Source organism: Natrix helvetica, assembly GCF_964273705.1.
Source record: "Natrix helvetica genome assembly, chromosome: 15".
Taxonomy (NCBI): Eukaryota; Metazoa; Chordata; class Lepidosauria; order Squamata; family Natricidae; genus Natrix; species Natrix helvetica.
This window is the reverse complement of record NC_138565.1, coordinates 1,610,874-1,628,885: the sequence shown is the minus strand read 5'-3', so window position 1 is coordinate 1,628,885 and position 18,012 is coordinate 1,610,874. Positions and strand designations below refer to the sequence as shown.

Here is an 18,012-nt window from a genome sequence, read left to right as displayed (position 1 = left end):
GTTACCGGATTGGTTAAGCGGCAAGTGGGCAGGCGCACAGCACCAGCCAGACCGTTTGCCAGCATTCCTTCAGAGAGCTTCAGAGCCATTTGGAGGGGCGATTTCTGAAGACTCTTCTGCGGCTCCCCCCCCTCTCTCTTCAGCTCGCTTTGTTCCTCAAGTGGACTTGAGTGCTCCCTTCCAGAAGCTTTTCTTCGGTTGACAAAAGGCTTAATCCCAGAAGAAATTAAGAAAAAACAAAACAAAAGTGCCTCTCCATCTCATTAGAGGAGAGTGGAAAGAGAAACAAAGACGTGTCTGGTAGGGAAGGGCTCCCTGGGAGTCCCAGGCACGGGGCTGCCTCTGTTTGGCCTGGGAAAATGGGCTCAGGGGCTCCCTGTGCCACCATCAACCTTAGGCACACGGCTCCCCACAAGCCTCCGCACCATTTTCCCCAGTGGTGAGGGATGGGGACTGAGGATAGAAAGGCAGCCAAAAAGAGTTGCAAGCCAAAGACCTGGCAGGTACATTCACACAATAGCTGAACTTGGGTAGGGCTGAGTGGGTGCAAAGTCCAAATGTGGGTTAACCTCTCCCAGGTTGTGTTGCAGGGCGCTCCCACCCCCCCACCCCCACCCCGCATGTTCAGTACTGGGGAGGTAGGCTGCTCCTCCGCGTGGAGGTTCCTCAGAGCTGCGGTTTCCAAGGAGGAAGAGGGATCCTCTCCACGCTTCCTCCTTCTGGAGGCAGATTGGGCAACTTGCCCTCTCGAAGGAGGCGGGAGTCTCACCTGCCTCGCCTCCCGGGTCAGCCCTTCTCCGGGCCGCGAAGAAGGCGGCGCTTCGGGGCTCCCGGCTTTGCTTTCGGCTGCGGCTCGGGAACGGAGTGGGAGCAGGGCGGGTGGCGGCAGCATGAGCTCCAAGAAGACGGTGGCGGCGGCGCTGGGCGCGCTGTGCCTGGTGGCCGTGGTGGGACTCATCCTCCTCTGCGTGCCGACCAAGGATGTGCCGGACCCGCCCGACTTCAAGGTAAGCGCGCTTGCAACCCTGGGCACCGCGCGACCCCGGGCTCTGCAGCCGAGCGCCGCCGGACCGGAGACGAGGGGCTCCCCGCTGCCCTCCTGAGGCCAGCGCCGTCGGAGCGCCCACTCCGATCTCTCGCGCCCCTTCTGCAGAAGCAGACAGGAGCAGCGGAACTGGGCGGGGGTCGTCCCGGGAGCCCCTCGGCCCCGGGAATTGTGGGGAGGCGTGCGCGCGAAGCTTTGGGGCGCCGGGGCCGAGCGGATTTCCCTGCTCGGGCGGTGCTGGAAGCCCTCCGCCGATGGGGAGGAGGGCGGCCTTCCCCTTTCGCCCCGGGCTCCTGGGGGCAGCCCCCATTCCGGCAGAAGGGACTGGCCTGGCTAGGATGCTGCCCAGCCTTACCCGGGTGAAGGGTGCTTGCCGCTCCCAGCCCCAGACCCCGCGGGGGGTTTCGGCATCACGCTGTTTTCGGAACCAGTTTGACTGGCACAAGTGGGGAGGCTGGCTGTGGGTGCCTTCCTGGGGAAGCAGAAGGAGCGGAGGAAGAGATCCTTTCCTGGGTGGCATTTGGGGGGATGCAGACTGCCCGCGTCTTGCAAGCATCTATTGGAGCCTCCCGAGGTTTGTATTCTGGGGGCGGGATGGAAGAGCCGCGAGAGAGTCCGTTGCCAAGCGGACTCCGTTGTCCTCTGTAGCACCGGAGAACGGGGCTCTTGCCAGCTTCCGTGCTGAACTCACTCTCCGCTCATCCCGAGGAACGGAGGGCTTGGTCCCCCTCCCCCAGAAGGGAAAGGAGGTCCGGGGCAACCATGGCCAGAATGCTGGACCGGATGCGCCTTTCCTTGGTGCCCACAAGCCTGGGCAGCCCACCAGGCTATGACTCGCTGTGCCCAAGATAGGTTGTCTCTATCGCTGGAGGGTCTGCTTAGCGGATGGGGCTCTGGGGAGGATGGTTGCCCCCACCTTTAAGAGGTGGTGAAGCTGGAGAGGGAGGGGGAGAAACAAGGAGAGAGAGAGAGAGAAAGAGATGGAGGGGGAGAGAGAGAGAGAGAGAAGGAGGGAGAGAGGGAGGAGGGAGGAGGGGGATGATTCTGTCTTTATTTGCAAAGCGATTGGAGCCCATGAGGGTTTGGCAGAATTACATAACTGGAGACAGTTGTTTTCTGCCCCAAAACAGCTTCCAAGCGAAACTTTCGGCCTCTCATGGACAGGGAGGAGGGAAGGGCCACCCACCTTTCCTTCCCTGAAGCATTTCCTAATTTTCAAAATGCTGCTTGGCAAAACCTCCCCCCACCCCCACCCCCAACCCTTTTCCTTAAATTTTCTAGCCCAGACCCCTCCCAGGTCGTTTGGATTGCAAACCCAATCATTCCCGACCCGGGTGGTGGGAATTGTAGTGCAACACGACTGTGGAACGTTACTCTGATCCTTGGGCAGTCGTTTTCTGCCCAGGTCCTTCATGTGGACTGCATCCTTGGTTTTTTTTTTAAAAAGGTGCTTTGCCTCCATGCTCCGTCTAGTATGCCTTCCGTGAGGAATTTTGGGGGGATCTGGAGAAGGTCTGATCCCCAAAGGGGGCATTTGGAACTGGGCAGATGGGCGCTTGGCACCTGCTGTAGGAGAAGAGGGTGAAGCCAGGGAGATATTGGCCAACCAGTTTGCTTCTCCCAGGATTCCTGCATGGATCAGCCTGGAATTCTGGGTGCATCCTGGGTCTTTTTCCAGTGCCAGGAGGAAAGCCACCATTGTGGGGGGAGGAAGGGAGGGGGTCCCATCCTGGGACACCACCAAGGGGCTTTGCATCAGGTTAAGCATTATGAAGGGCGGTTTGGCAAGAAAAGGAAAAACCAGCTTTGAGAATATTCACAGCAAGAGAATGTCCCCTGGGGTGGAGGGTTGGCTCTTACATCACTTATCCCATTTTTTGGGGGGGAGGAGAAAAGCAATTGATCAACATTTATCCCACCTTCTTTTAATTTGGTTGTTTTGGAGGGGAAAAGCCTCCCTTCAATCCCCCCCCCGACTTCTAAAAGGGGCCTCTGTGAATTCTGTGGTTTCATTGCATTATTTCCCCTCCGCCAGGTAAGAAGGGAAACCTCCATGCCCTGCAGCAGTCTACCTGAGCATTGAAGGCTGTGGGAGAAGCAACCCCCTTGCAAACTCTGAAGGGAAGAGGGTCGCTGGGACCCTCTTCAGAGCCAGGAAGCTGGGTTAACAACCATTGACAGGTGGGTGGGGGGCTGCCTGTCGTGAGCTCTGGGTTGCTGGAGGGGCGTTTCCAAGCCTCCTCATTACCTTAAAGGGTAGGAACGGGTGCGCTTTTCGACTGGCACGTCTTGGAGTCTGAAATAGCAGGGGGCAGGGTGGGACAAGGCCCCGAAGGGCCCTAGTGCAAACCGTCTTTCTCTCTGCTCCCCTCCTGGAGGCTGCCCAACGGTGCAGGCTGGGCACCTAATCAGGGTAGTGGATGAGGGGAAGAGGAATGTGCTCGAGTGTGCGATTGGGGGAATGTGCGTGTCCCTCCGATGCCACACCCTGGTTGTGCCTCCCACATTTGGCGCTTCTTAAATCCCTGGAAGACTCTGCTGGGCCCCCTGCCAGGGCTTTGAAACGCTGCAGATCAGCTTCTGGGGTGGGTGGGTGGGTGGGGGATGGGAGAGGCCTCTCACTGGACCAGGTTCCTTCTGTGCAGGAGCCCCTCAGCCTCTTGGAAAAGTTGGGGGATGCCCCCAGGATTTGGGGGGAGGGCGTTGCTAATGGTGTGGTCTCCCCGCTTGGAATGTATCTGGAATTTCACACCCAGAATTTATCTTGACTGCCCAAAGAGCAGATCTACCTGCCTTCCCTTGAATCGCTCCTGGCTTGTCCTCCAGCTTCAGATTTCACTCTCTCCCTGCCTGAGCTGGGAATCCTGTGAAGGTGCCAAGTGTGATTTCATTTGCCTTCCTCCACGGAAAGGTCTGGAACAAGACAACGAGCAAGCCTGAGATCGCATTGCCCGTCTTTCAAAGAAAACGTAGTTAATGGTTTCATTTCTTGATCGGAATCCCGGAGAGAAGATTAAGAGTTTAGCTTGGAATGGGATGTGGGGTGCGGGGGGTGGGGAGAAGGTTGGCAGTGCAGCATCAGACTGCTGTGGGGAAGGGTCTCATTGAGAGGGTCTCATCAGCATCCCCTTTCCTTCCCTGGCTCCAAACTCAGATGGGCTGGTCCTGCAAATCGACACCATGAATCCTGATGGGCACCTCCCCCTGGGTAGCTGGTGGGCAGAGAGCTCTGCCCCCCCCCCCCCAGGGAAGCCAGCATGGCTCTGCCTATATCGAGGCAGAGATGCCCATTTCGGGAGCGGTCTCCTTGGAAACTGGTCCAAGGCCAGTTTTGCTTGCTTGGAGTGGTTTTAATCGGGCTGTTCCTCCCAGCACCATCACCAGAGTAACTGTTAGAGAACACAAATATTGCAGAAGTCTCTGGCGACTCCCCCCCCCCCGCCCCCCTGAGGCTCCACTTCCTAGAGGTCTGAAGGATGGAGTTATTTTGAGGGAAAGCACAGAAGGAGTCTGGGTTATCTTAGATGGGGGTCCCTGGGATTGATCCAGAGGTTTTACGAGGTCGGTGGATCTGTGGCTAAGACACTGAGCTTGTCGATCAGAAAGGTTGGCAGTTCGGCAGTTCAAATCTCTAGCGCAGCGTAACGGAGTGAGCTCCCATTACTCGTCCCAGCTTCTGCCAACCTAGCAGTTTGAAAGCACCTAAAAAAATGCAGGTAGAAAAATAGGAACCACCTTTGGTGGGAAGGGAACAGTGTTCCATCCGCTTTCGGCATTCAGTCATGCTGGCCACATGACCATGGAGTTGTCTTCGGACAGTGCTGGCTCTTTGGCTTTGGAACAGAGATGAGCACTGCCCCCTAGAGTCTGGAATGACTAGCACATATGTGCAAGGAGGAAACCTTATGAGGGCGGTGATATGTTAAAACAGAGGAGGAGGAGGAATCTTGAGCTTTGCAGAGGCCACCTGGTTGCTGGTGAGATTGCCAGGACAGAAAAACACACACACACACCCTTGGGTGTGCATTGACTTTTCTGAGCATTTTTTACTTATCTCCAGAGGGAAGAATGTTGTCCCCTGGAGTCCAGGGAGGGCCAACTCAGCCAAAGACAGAGAGAGGATTGCTTCCCATTCCCCCAGCACTGGCTGGTCCATTTCCTCCTTAAAGGATGAGGTTCCCCAGGGGCTCACTTTTGGGGTCCGCTGAAGGGGAGGTGTGTGTATTTTCCCTAGGAGACGCCAGCCTCAGGGGTGGAGGAGCCAGACTCTCACTGGGTGGTGGCCTCCAGGCGCCTTCCACGCGTGTCCTTTCTTTGTATCTCTTCCATCTACCGGCTTCACCAGGTGGGGAAGGGCTCCAGAACAGGGCCCCTGCTCAGCCTGCCAAGTGTCAAAGATTGCTGCCACCTCACTGCCATTTCTGCCAGAGATAGAGATAGAGATAGAGAGAGGGAGAGGGAGAGGGAGAGCGGGAGAGAGAAGTGAAAGTGGTGGGTGGCAGTGGGTGACTCAGTCCCTGCCTGCATTTGGGGGTTGAATTCCAATATCTCTGCAATTATAATAAACAGCGGCACTCAAGTTATTTCCTGTAGCCTGGGTCGCTTTGACCCAAGAAGGGCCAAATAATGGAGGCAACCCAGATTCTTCCATTCTGACCTCTGCATGGATCCGCACCCCAAATCTAGCTAATCTCCGCTCTGGAGGGTGTGGAGGGAAGGAAGAAGACTTGGCCGCCATGCTTTCCAGCCGATGCAGCAGCTGAGAAATGTTTTGCGGAATAGGGGGGTTGCTACTGAAACGTCAAAAGGGGGCGAGTGGCAGAGTGCGGAATCCACAGATTATTGTCAAAGCGACAGAGAATGCAAACCGGCACTTAATGATCTCTTTGGGGTGGGAACAAACAAACAAAGGTTGTGGGAAAAGGCCGATTGGCGTTGGAGGAATGTAACCGGCCCAGATGGAGGAGGCTGAATAGGCCAGGCCAGTTGTGCCGATCCATCCTCCTCTGTATTGCCGGCTAATCTGCTCAGGAAGGGATCAAAATTATCAAGAGGTCACAGCTAGGAATCCCCCTCCCTCCCCCAGCACATTCCTCTCTTTTGAAACACCTCAGAAGGTTGTCAAACTTTCTAGCTGTTTGCTTGGAATGCATTGGCTCTAAATCAGCCTAAATCAGTGGTCTGAAATGATTTGCATTTTTTTATATTGCACTAAATGAAGGGTCCTCAAATTACGGCCCCTGGGATGGATACGTGCAATGAACGTTTGTGTTTCTGCAGAGAGTCTCCTCCTTCGGGGTCTTTCTGTGGGGGTCAGAGGAGGGAATAAATTCTGACTTTGGGTCTGTTTCAGCCTCCTGGTGGGGGGCTTTGGGTGAAGGCTGGAGGGAAGAGCCGCTGGTGGTGAAGAGCCGGAGGGCCTCGTTCCAGTGGGACTGCATCATGGCCTGGAACTGGCTGACCATCTCAGCCCTCTGAGCCTCTAGGCACTGGCACCTGGCCTTGCACTCCTGCAGCTTCCCCCTGCTTGGAAAGCCTATGCTCCTAGTCCTCAGTGAGATGCTTCTGCTGAGTCTCCTCCTCGGTCAGATCCAATTTGAACTGAGCTGTTTTGCCAACTCTTTCTCCTGGAAGGTGCTTAGCTCCAGCAACTGTTTCTTGTTGGGGCCCTAAGGAGCCTGGGTGGGCAGGCGAGGAGGGGCTGGGAGGGGAGGGGCAAGACCACCTAGCCATGCCCACCCACCCAGTCATTAGGCAGGTCATATTAGTGGTCCACGGGATTTAAATTATGAATTTAGTGGGCCCTGAGGTCTGAAAGGTTGGAGACCCCTGCACTCAATTGTGGGTTAATTGGCATAATTGGGGGGGGGGGATTTGGCAGGACCCTTCGAGGGCAGCTGGGCCTGCCGGTCACAACGGCAGACCTAAAACATGTTAGACACAGGAGAGTCTAAAGAATGGAAATATAGCAGCCTTTGGGGGCTGAAAAATATTGTTTGGCTAAGAAGCGGGAAGTTGTCTCCCCACTTTGCTTGTATTGTGGCCCGCAGAGTCGGACAGTGAGGAGGTTGGGGAGGAACCTGGCCCAGTCCTGGGGGGCTGAGGGAAGCTCAGACGAGGGCTCTGCATCAGAGGCAGAGAGGGAGCAAGGCAGCAGTGAGGCAGAGGAACGGCTGGAGCCTTTTCCCAGTGTGCGCATGCGCAGAGCTGCCAGAAGACAAGAACAACTCAGAAATCAGGGTCAACTTAGGAGTAAATCCACACCTTGGAGGTGATTGGCACCTCCCAGAGGAAACAAAAGGGGATCTCACGGGGAGGGGGCTTTTGCAGGAAACAATTTGTTCCTTCGGTCGTTTCAAGAGTGGAAAGTTCTGTTTGTGGTTATAAGAGATTCTGTGCCAAGTGTTGCCTTGCCCTGTGGTTGGAAACTGGCAGCTCGCCAAGCGAGATAAGGTGTGTGTGGATAAACATTCCTCTGAAAGACTGTTTGCCAAGCCTTGCTCACCGTGAATGAAATGATTTCACAGTTGTGTCGATAGAAGAGGTTTTGCAGGGACTCTGCTTCCTGCTTGTGAAGGAAGCCTAGGTCAGAATAGCTTCATACTTTTGCTCACTGGACTTGGGGGTCCCGAATTCTTCATGAAGGCTGGGAGGGGGTCTTCCAGTCTGGGGCAGAGTGAGACACACACACACACACACACACCCGCCCCAGAAGCCTCTTTGCCAGAAACCGGAAACTTGCTGGCCCATTGTGGGGTTTATTTTGATTTGTGGCTGGATGGAGGTCTGGGAGGGCTGAACAAGTTGTTGCTTGTAGCAACCGACTCCGTCCCCAGCCTCACCCAACAAATTTCTCCACCTGGAGCTGTAAATAATTGGGAGGCTTGGAAAACTATTTAGCCGGAGTTCTGCCAGATTCTGAGTAAGGCGGGTTTTCTGTGTGTGGCTAGGATAATACGTGTGTACTGCAGATAGTGGAGGTTCAGCCAATTGTTGTTTTGCTCCATTCAGCAGAGGCCAACTTTGTAAAAGCATCGTCTGCCTGTCCTCTCCCCACCCCACCAGTTCCCCAGGCTCTTGGAACGTGGGAGAAGACCCTCCTGGTGTCTTTGGCGGCTGCAGAGCGGCTGACTCTCCTTGGGGTTAGAGAGGCCCTTTGGCACCGTCGGCCACTCTGTGCCCGGCCTATGCCAGCCCGATCTTGCCTTGCCTTCCTGCTGCTCAGGCCAAACTCTTATTCCAGTGAGGATTTCTCGGGTGGTGGTCAGGGGGACTCTTGATCCTGAAACTGTGGCCAGGGGAGGAGAGACCCCCTGGCTGGCTCCCAACGTTTTGGGGAAGGAGCTCAAGGGAAAGAAGGAAAGAGGACAGAGTATCTTCACCCCAAATAGCCAGGGACGTGTTTTGCCCCTTGCTGGGGAGAGGGGGGGGAGGCCAGGCAAATGGCTACAGAGGCAGGCTTGTTGAGCTGAAGGAAAGTGTGCTCTCCCCCCCCTCCCAGGACCAGACCACAGGGACGCCCCCTCCCTCTTTCGGTTCTAGATGAATGGAAAAGGGATTACAGGGGAAAGCAAAGGAAGAAACTCCCTTTGCACAACCAAGAAAAACAAAAGGCGCCTCCCAGCCCAACAGGAAGAGGGGGAGAGGATCTGGGGCAGGATCTCAGCAGCAGAAGGTCAGGGGCTGGGCTGGAACCGAGATCCTGCTCAGCCAAGCTCTCTTGGGGGTTCTGCCCCCAAAGAGGGCTGGGAAGGTGCTGTCCTTTCTCCACCTGGGGTCCCAGCAGCCGTCCTGCCCCACCAGGCTCCCTACTGCTGCCCCTTAGCAGAAACCCCTGACTGAAAGCAGGATTGGGGCCGGGGGGGGGGCTGGGGGGCGCAGGGGTTCCCCATAGGTCATGGATGAGAGGATTTCGAACCCTAATCTTGAGGCTGTTCCTAAACATGAGAAAATGGGGGAGGGGGGCTCACTTGGCATGGAGCTTCTAATAGCCCTGCAGAGGGATTTGGTCAGGGCGAGAGACGTTGCTTTGTGTCCCCCAGCTTCAGCCAAAACTGATGTTTCCTCCCCTCTCCCCTCCTCCTCTTCCTCCTCCTCCTCCTCCTCCTCCTCCTCAGTATGGGATCGTTTTCGATGCGGGGTCTTCCCACACGGCCATGTTTGTCTACAAATGGCCGTCCAACAAGGAGAACGAAACCGGGATTGTCAGCCAGCACAGCGACTGCCACCGGAAGAGTAAGCAGAATGGGGGTTCTGCATCCCCTGCCCCCTCCCCTTGTTGCTTGTGGGAGGGGGCTGTTAGTCCGTCCAGGGATCACCAGAGTTTGCAGGTGGACTTCCCTAAATGTTGCCAAAAGCAGCGGGCGGGGGTCCTTTCATCCCCAGCGCTGGGGGAGGCCAAAGAGAGATCCTCTTCCCAATCCAGAGCCCCTTCTTGGCATGCCATAACGCGGGGCGCATCCAGGTCTGGGAGAGCCCAGTATGGGCACGCCTGTTGTGACCCTGTGCCCAGGGTAGGTGAAGCTCAGGGCAGCTTAGAGCTGGCACAAGCCTTGCTGCCAGCTGAGGTTTCCATTCTGCATTTTGTGCATTTGAACAAGGGCGTTTGGGCAGCATCCCTCTTTCTTTTGTTCCGTTTGTTTTTCCCCCTGGGCATCGGACAAAGAACTGGCACGGCTCCCCTGGTTTAAGGCTCTAGAAAGAAAGACCCGTGGGTTCCTCTGGGAGGAGGGAGGAAGGTGTGCCCGGGCACGGCCTGGCAGGGGGCCAGGGGCTTCTCCAGAGGCATGTGGGAACAGGAGCTGTCCCAGGTGGAGATGATGCCAAGGCCACCCTGGTCTTTGTCTGGGCAGCTGGCAAGGGCTGAGGCCTTTGCAGCAGAGCAGTCTTTCCCACTCTGGCCTTTTCCAAATGTTTGGGACCGAACTCCCTGCACACCTGGAGGGGAGGAGAAGGCAGTGCCAGGAAACAGAACCTAGAATGAGTCAAAGTGTGTCTGACTCAGCAAATCCTCTTAGCTGCTGAAATAGCTTCTTCCCTTCCGTGCCTGGCGAGAATCCCTCCCCCACCCCCAATTGGGCATGCTGGGCAGGCTCTCCCCAGAGGGGGATCCCGCCGGCCTGGCACTCACGGCGGATGGACTTTACAGAACACGGCATCTCAAGCTTCTCCGAGGATCCACCGGCAGCCGGGGAGAGCTTGGTACGCTGCCTTGACCAGGCCCTGAAGGACGTCCCGAAGGCGAGGCACGGCATCACCCCCCTCTACTTGGGCGCCACGGCTGGCATGCGGCTGCTGAAGTAAGTCTTGGTTGACTTCCAGCCCCAGGGGGAGACCCCACTCCTTGGCCTCCGGGGTTGGGGGGGGGCTGAGTTTGGCCATCCCGTCCCCTTCTCAAGCTTGCTAAGGTAGCAGTGTCACCTGGCAGAAGTCGGTGCAATTCATCCCGTCCAGCCTTCCCTTGGGGCAGAACCAATTCTCCCCCCCCCCCCCGCAAATGTTTACACACTAAATCTCTGTGTGCCCCCTGGGTCACAGCCCCATGACCCTCTGGCAAAGAAGGGGGTCACGCTGTGGACACGAAGAAGCCCCCCTTTGTCTGCCTCTGGGGACCCTCCTTCCCTTGGCAGGAAGAGCTGTGAGCAGGAGGGGTGAGCTGGAGCAAAATAAATGGAGGTGGGGGTGGGACCCCCTCCTCCAAACCAATGGGATTTTCTGGCCTGCTGATGTTTGCAACAGTCTCCCTGGTAATCCAACTCACTTTATGTTCTGGGTTGACGCTGCCTGGAACCGTTCGCGTAGCTAGAGGGGAAGGATCACGCTGCATTGACGTGGATCGTGGCCAGCCCAGCAGCCCCAAGACCTCAAACAGACCCTGGGTTGTGTGAACCAACGAGGGCAGATTCTGGGTAGCTACAGGAGAAGTGGTGAAATTCAAATTTTTAAACTACCGGTTCTGTGGGCGTGGCAGGGGAAGGATACTGCAAAATCTCTCCATTCCCTCCTCCCCACTCTGGGGCCAGCCAGAGGTGGCATTTGCCAGTTCTCCGAACTACTCAAAATTTCCGCTACCGGTTCTCCAGAACCTGTCAGAACCTGCTGGATTTCACCCCTGCTACAGGAGCAATTCCAGAGGGCGGGGGAGGGAGAGACTCAACCCTAGATCTGGTCCAAGTCATAAAGCGTTTCATTATTTGTGTGTGTTGTGTGTTTGTGTATGGGTAGCATTTCTAACCCGCAGGCTTCAGACAGTGTCCTTGAAGCTGTGACCTCCACGCTGAAGAAATACCCCTTTGACTTCCGGGGAGCCAGGATCCTGAGTGGGGAGGATGAGGGCTTGTTCGGGTGGGTCACCACTAACTACCTCCTGGAGAACTTCATCAAGGTAGGACCTCCTGGCCGCCTTTGCCCAAGGAAAAGTTCCCTGCCCTTCCTCCAGAGCGGTGTGCCAGTGTGCCAGTCTTGCTCTGATGTCAGCACAGGATCACAGCCCGATGGGCCATTGGTTGAGCTCCATGACGTCACAGAAGGCCTGCCTTGTCTTCTCTTCCCAGTACGGGTGGACCGGGCGCTGGATCCGCCCCAAGAAGAGCACGGTGGGGGCCATGGACCTGGGCGGGGCCTCCACCCAGATCACCTTCGAGACCACGGGGGCCATCGAGAGCCCCGACAACCAGGTGACCCTGAAGCTGTACGGGCAGCACTACAAAGTGTACACGCACAGCTTCCTCTGCTACGGCATTAACGAGATCTACACCAGGCTGACCTCCAAGATCCTGAAGGTACGACCTGGACGGGAGCCCCCGGTGGGCAGTTGTGGCACAGGGACCAAGGCTGGGGGTTTATAGGGCCCCATCGGCTGGGATTGGCTGCTGCAGGACAGCGGGCAGAATGTCCCTGAAGGTGGGTGCTGCAAATGGGCTCCTCAAGTGCAGTGGGGGAAAAGGGGCTCATCCCCACCTTGGGGATGGCAGATACCAAGGCTGTGCATATGTGTGTGTGGAGGGGGGCGGTTACCCCTCTCTTCTGCTTCACCAGCCCCTTCCCTATACTTTCCGCTCGCAGTCTAAAGCCTACGCCCTCCGACTGGAGAACCCCTGCTGGCCACAGGGATTCAAGCGCAGCTTCCCCATGGAGAGCATCTACGGGTCGCCCTGCACCATCTCCGAGAAGCCCCTCAACTACTTCCCCAAGGCCATGGTGAACATGAGCGGCTCTGGAGACCCCGCCCAGTGCTTGACACACGCAGAGAGCCTCTTCCGGTTCACAGGCTGCTCTTATTCCAGCTGCTCCTTTGACGGGGTCTTCCAGCCCCCCGTGGAGGGAAAGTTCATTGTGAGTTTTGCTGAAGGTTGGGCCGATGGTGGGGTTGGTCTTGGAGCAGACGCGGGAACTGAAGCAATGAAGCTGTGGCGGCTCCATCACTGGCAGGTTTCAGAAAGAGACCATTGGCCTGAAATGGTACAGGGTCTCCTGCTTGAGCAGGGGGCTGGACTAGAAGACCCCCGAAGGCCCTTCCAGCTCTATTATTCTATGTTCAGTGGTCCCAGAGCTGGGCCTTCCTTGCCAGCCTCCTTCGGGCACAAAGTTCAGAGGATCTCAGCTTTCATGCCCATCACCCCCTCATCTCCACGCATTCCAGTTCCCTGGGCCAGGAAGCTTAATGGGCAAAAGAGGGGGGGGGAGAACAGACCCCGAGGGAGTTGGGCCCTGCAGAAAGAAATGCAGGGGGGCAGGCAGGGCCTCCAGGAAGCAGCTGCTCTGGTTGTCAATAAGAGGGTCTCCTGCCTAGGCGTGGCTTGTTCCTCTTCCCCACTGTATTGCACTGACTCTGCTAGGTGGACGCCCCCTCCCCCAGCTGTTGAGCAGGGGGGAGAATCTATCTCAGGATGAAATGAGAAAATGTCTGAAATGAAACAGGATCTCCTGCTTGAGCAGGGGGTTGGACTAGAAGACCTCCAAGGTCCCTTCCAGCTCTGTTATTAGGTTTTTCCCCCTTCTTGGCAAGGATGGAGCGCTACTGCCCCCGTGTGGGAGAAGAGTAGCATGACACCCCTCTTCCAATTCCGCTTGGGGCAGGGCGGTGCTCTCTAATTCCTCCCAAATTGATTCCCTGCTTGGCCTCCCTTCGCTTCTTCCACCTGTGTCAGCTGGTGTGACTTTACTGTGTTTCTCCATTTTTTTTAAAGGTAAGGGTGCTTCAAATTTGATTTATGCCTGTGGCCTCTGGCAGTAATTCAGACTAGGTATGTCTAGCTTAAGAGAAAGAAGGACTAGGGGAGACATGATAGCAGTGTTCCAATATCTCAGGGGTTGCCACAAAGAAGAGGGAGTCAAGCTATTCTCCAAGGCACCTGTGGACAGAACAAGAAGCAATGGGTGGAAACTAATCAAGGAGAGAAGCAACTTAGAACTGAGGAGAAACTTCCTGACAGTTAGAACAATTAATCAGTGGAACAGAAGTTGCCTCCAGAAGTTGTGAATGCCCCAACACTGGAAGTCTTTAAGAAGATGTTGGATAGCCATTTGTCTGGAACGGTATAGGGTTTCCTGCCTAGGCAGGGGGTTGGACTAGAAGACCTCCAAGGTCCCTTCCAACTCTACTATTGTATTGTATTGTATTGAGCAGGGGGTTGGACTAGAAGACCTCCAAGGTCCCTTCCAGCTCTGTTATTAGGTTTTTCCCCCTTCTTGGCAAGGATGGAGCGCTACTGCCCCCGTGTGGGAGAAGAGTAGCATGACACCCCTCTTCCAATTCCGCTTGGGGCAGGGCGGTGCTCTCTAATTCCTCCCAAATTGATTCCCTGTTTGGCTTCCCTTCGCTTCCACCTGTGTCAGCTGGTGTGACTTTACTGTGTTTCTCCATTTTTTTTAAAGGTAAGGGTCCTTCAAATTTGATTTATGCCTGTGGCCTCTGGCAGTAATTCAGAAGTGGGATATCCTGTTGCTTTTATGAATTCTTTTACAACTGCCCAGTTTCAGTTATCCTCCCCCCCCCACCCCCACATAGACTGAATCGCCCCCAGCTTCATTTCTAAAAGAATTTAGTTTGGGCTGGCAACTGCTACTCCCTCCCCTTCTGAAATAAAAGTGAGATATAGTATCCTATATATCTGGCTATCTGTTTACACATGTCCTGTATTGGCCCCATTGGTAATATCACTTTAAGGATCTTAAGCTAAATTGCTCATTCCCTCTTTTTCTTCTTCTTCTTCTTCTTCCCCTAAAGGCCTTCTCGGCATTTTTCTACACGGTGGATTTCCTCCTGTCAGTGATGAAAAGACAGGTAGCCACTCCAAATGACCTCAGAGAAGGCGCGGAGGCCATCTGTACCACCCCCTGGAGTGAGGTGGGTTTGTCCCCCTGGACCTTCCTTCCCTTCCTGCAACCAGGGCCAAATCCTTTCAACTTCACTAGTCGTCCTCCGTCCCCCAAACATAGACCTGAAATCCTTTTTCAAAAATGGGTTTAAACTTGAATTGAAATGAAACGGAGAGTGCAGTGGCTCATGGGTAGGACCTGGCAGCTTCAGGGTGGGGGGGTGGGGGGGTGGGGTCATCTGGTCTCTTGCCACCCCCAAGCCAGGCCTCCCTCACGGGTCTGCTCTGAGAATTGAAAAGGGGAAGATGGAATCATGGCGATTTCCGTGAAGTAGCTGCAACAGGAGGAGATGAGCGCACTTCATGTCTAAACGGAGCCACATGCAGGTTTCCACCCACATGTCTGGGGCAGACGAGACCAGCGATGCTTCATTGCCCTTTGTCAGAGGAGTGTCTGCCAATAAAGGCAACATGAAGCAGGAGAAAAATGGCTCAGCTACTCAGTGGTTGGTTCCGGATCCCGTCGCAACCGGTACGCTGCAACGGGGCCCGGTGTCCACCACCTGCACTTGTGCTGCTCACGCATGCGCAACCACTGCCTGTGATGCTGCAACTGCTTGGCGGAGCGTTGCTCAGGTGCAGTACGTTGCATGCGCAGGGACAAATGACCCGGCTGGGTCAAACACTCAGGAACGTGGGCGAGCGGGTGGGCCCTCCAAAGCACCGTACCGGAACAGTGCCTGCTGCTCCCAGAAGGAACCGGTACACCCGTACCGGGAGATGCTGCCCGCAACCCACCCCTGCAGCTACCTAAGGATAGGCAGAGAAGAAGAGAAGTGGTAGAGATGGAGGGATGCCCAGGAGGATTTGTGGAAGGGACTCCTCAAAATATGGCCTGGCCAACAATGAATTGCAGATGAATCCTCCAAGGTGGTCTATGACTGAATAAAGATACGATGTTGATGTTGATGTTGATGTTGATGTTGATGATGATGATGATGATGGAGAAGGAGAGGAAGAGGAAAGGGAAGGGGGAGGAGGAGGAGGAGGAGGAGGAGGAGGAGGAGGAGGAGGAGGAGGAGAATCAATCAATCCTTGGAATGAACGTGGAGCAAATAATTTGTGGTGGTGGGGGGTGAATAATCTTTCTATCTCCATCATGAAGGGGAGGAGATCAAGTGGGTCTGTGTTGTGGGGGGGGGATGAGAGCAGCTGCCCTTTCGAAGGCCGAAACTCAGCCTGGGCGTTTCTTTCTGCCGCTGCAGCTGCTCAAGAAGGCGCCACAAATGGAACCCTTTCTGCAGAACTACTGTACGATGGCCACCTTCGTCTCGCTGCTGCTCATCCGGGGCTACTCCTTCAGCAACTCCACCTTCCCCAACATAGCCTTCCAGCAGAATGTAAGGGGGCTTTCCCAGGGAAAGGCTTGGGGGGAAGAGGGCTGGGGAGGGCAGTGGGGCCTGAGAGCAGCTGCCGGATGGGGGCACGAGGAAGTCTTTATGCAATTGTGGGGGGTTTTTCCCCGCTTTTGCAGGCCGGGGACACAACCATCGGCTGGGCCTTGGGCTACATGCTGAACCTGACCAACATGATCCCGGCAGAAGAGCCCGGCTTCCGGAAGGGCACTGGCTTCGGCCCCTGGGTCGGCCTCATCTTCCTCTTTGTCGCCATCCTTCTGGGCAGCTTGGTCAGCATCTTCTGCCTGCTGAAGTCCTCCAAGGGCCATGGGGCGGTGTAGGCCAGCTCTCCCCTGGTCTTGCACTGCGAACTCCAGCCTTTTTGCCAAAACTCAGGAAGGAAGAAATGGGGACAAACGGAAGAGCCAACGCTCCACGGAGGTGGATGGTGCCTGGCATGGATGGTGGGCATACGCAGCTCAGCCACTCTCCTGCCTCCTTTTTCCTTCCTGGAGGGCCAACAGCCCTCTCCCTTCAAGAAAGAACAGCTTCTGGAGACCTCCAGGCCTCCCCTTCTTCCTGCTTCGTTGATACTCAGGAATTTCTAGCCCATCCTAAACCCCTCGATCCAACAAGATGCTGCCCCCACCCCAGGACAAAGGACCCTGGGAGGAAATGTCATGGGCCACCCTGGGGCCTTAGTGCATCTCAACAGGCCGCTTTCAAAAACCGGGGTCCTGTAACAGGCAAATGTCTTCATCCAAAAAGTGTACTATGGAAAGTTTCATGGGGCCTGGTCCCCACTGGACTCAAGTCCTTCACTGGGAGAGGGGATCGCTTAGCCAGATTGTTCCAGATGCGTGTAAACTTTGGGGAGAGGTCTTTTGAGGCAGCCACCTGGACTTCTGACTGTGGGACTTCTATCCATGTACAACCTGGGTCTGGCTTGGCTCAGCTTTCGGAGAACGGAAATCCAGCAAGCTGCCTTTAGTTCTGTTGCCGAGACAAACTTCTCTTCTTCCGCTGAGCAGATCAATGAGAGAGCCTCTTCCTCACCCACACATCCTCTACTCACCCCCTAAATCAAAGCACACGGCAGGAACAAGCCCTCCTTTGGAGTTTTCCTTGGGGGAGAGGATCCCTGGATCCCCTCAATGTCTGGGGATCTTTTTTGGGGGGGGGTTCCCAATCTTTTCCAGAAGTCAGGAGAAGGCCTCCTTTCTTCCGACAACCCCCTCCCCCAAAGTCTCTGTGTTAGTTGCACTCCTGGGTATCACAGCCATCCATGAGGCAAGTGATTTCAATCCAGGTCTCAATCAGAAATTAAGAATAATCCATGGCTGAATTTATATTTTTGAGTATTTTGGGTCCCTCCATTTCTTAGTGTACAATACACATATAGCAAAGTTGTCTTTTCCAAAATTGCCAGGATTGTGTAAGCGATTGCTAGCTGTGTTGCAACCCCATTGGACGGCTCCTCCGGAACCCTTAAAAATATACCTGAGCAAAGTCAGGTGCAATAATTGAATTCAGAGGAGAGATGCCCAAATTGGACAATTCCTAAAACAAGGGATTGGGGCACAGAGGCCGCGAAATTGCAACTTTCCGTTATTTTCCCTAGTCACACAGAAAGTAATGAGATTTATTTCTGAGTTGAAGTTTGCACTGGTGACAGTCGTTTCCCACCCCACGGGCGTGAATTTGAGATGAAGTCACTGTTGTATAACATTAAAAAACAACATTATCCAGGATTTGGGGAGGTTTGTTTTTTTGTTATTCTTTACCTTGATAGTGCAAACTATCAAGTCTCCCACAGTTGGATTCTGCAAAATATATATATATATATATTTTCAGGGTGGGCAGAAAAATGCTTCCAGCACTACAAACTGGGGAGCTAGGAAAGAGGAGGTGGGGATGGGAAGGGTGGGGTTTTTAAAGAAAATGATTGGGGTGGGGGGCTTATTACTGTCGGCACCTTCTTCCCCTGTTTTGGTGTGTATTTCCTTGTGTTTTTCTGTGGTGGCTCTGGCCCTGGACTGTATTCTGCCTATTTTCCGTGTAAAGGAAACAAAGTGATGATTGCCTTAAAGAAATCATAATAAAAGCTCGCTTAGCAACCCGTCCAGCTGGTCCATTTTACTGGGAAGACTTCGACCTCTTGGAGGAACCGGTGCTCTGGTTCAGTGCCCCGGGTGGCTGAGCTGTATGATCCCGTTTTTTTCTGCACCTGCAGCTGGGCCCTCTTGGGCCA

At 55.0% G+C, this 18,012-nt stretch overlaps 1 protein-coding gene across 1 annotated transcript; it reads left to right on the top strand.

The window, feature by feature from the left end:
• Window positions 1-738: 738 nt before the first annotated feature.
• On the top strand, window positions 739-17,879 carry ENTPD2 (ectonucleoside triphosphate diphosphohydrolase 2). The gene is made up of 9 exons (XM_081967428.1): window positions 739-1,007; window positions 9,163-9,280; window positions 10,194-10,344; window positions 11,270-11,429; window positions 11,599-11,826; window positions 12,110-12,379; window positions 14,274-14,393; window positions 15,630-15,764; window positions 15,899-17,879. The coding sequence occupies exons 1-9, from the start codon at window positions 891-893 to the stop codon at window positions 16,100-16,102; spliced, it is 1,503 nt and encodes a 500-aa protein (XP_081823554.1). The 5' UTR covers window positions 739-890; the 3' UTR covers window positions 16,103-17,879.
• The last annotated feature ends 133 nt before the right edge of the window (window positions 17,880-18,012 follow it).

Bases quoted from the DNA above. Each gene is read 5' to 3' on its own strand.
- ENTPD2 (XM_081967428.1), top strand. From the start codon at position 891: ATGAGCTCCAAGAAGACGGTGGCGGCGGCGCTGGGCGCGCTGTGCCTG. The intron at 9,281-10,193 runs GTAAGCAGAATG...TGGACTTTACAG, and splicing joins CAGCGACTGCCACCGGAAGA to AACACGGCATCTCAAGCTTC. The intron at 11,430-11,598 runs GTAGGACCTCCT...TTCTCTTCCCAG, and splicing joins TCCTGGAGAACTTCATCAAG to TACGGGTGGACCGGGCGCTG.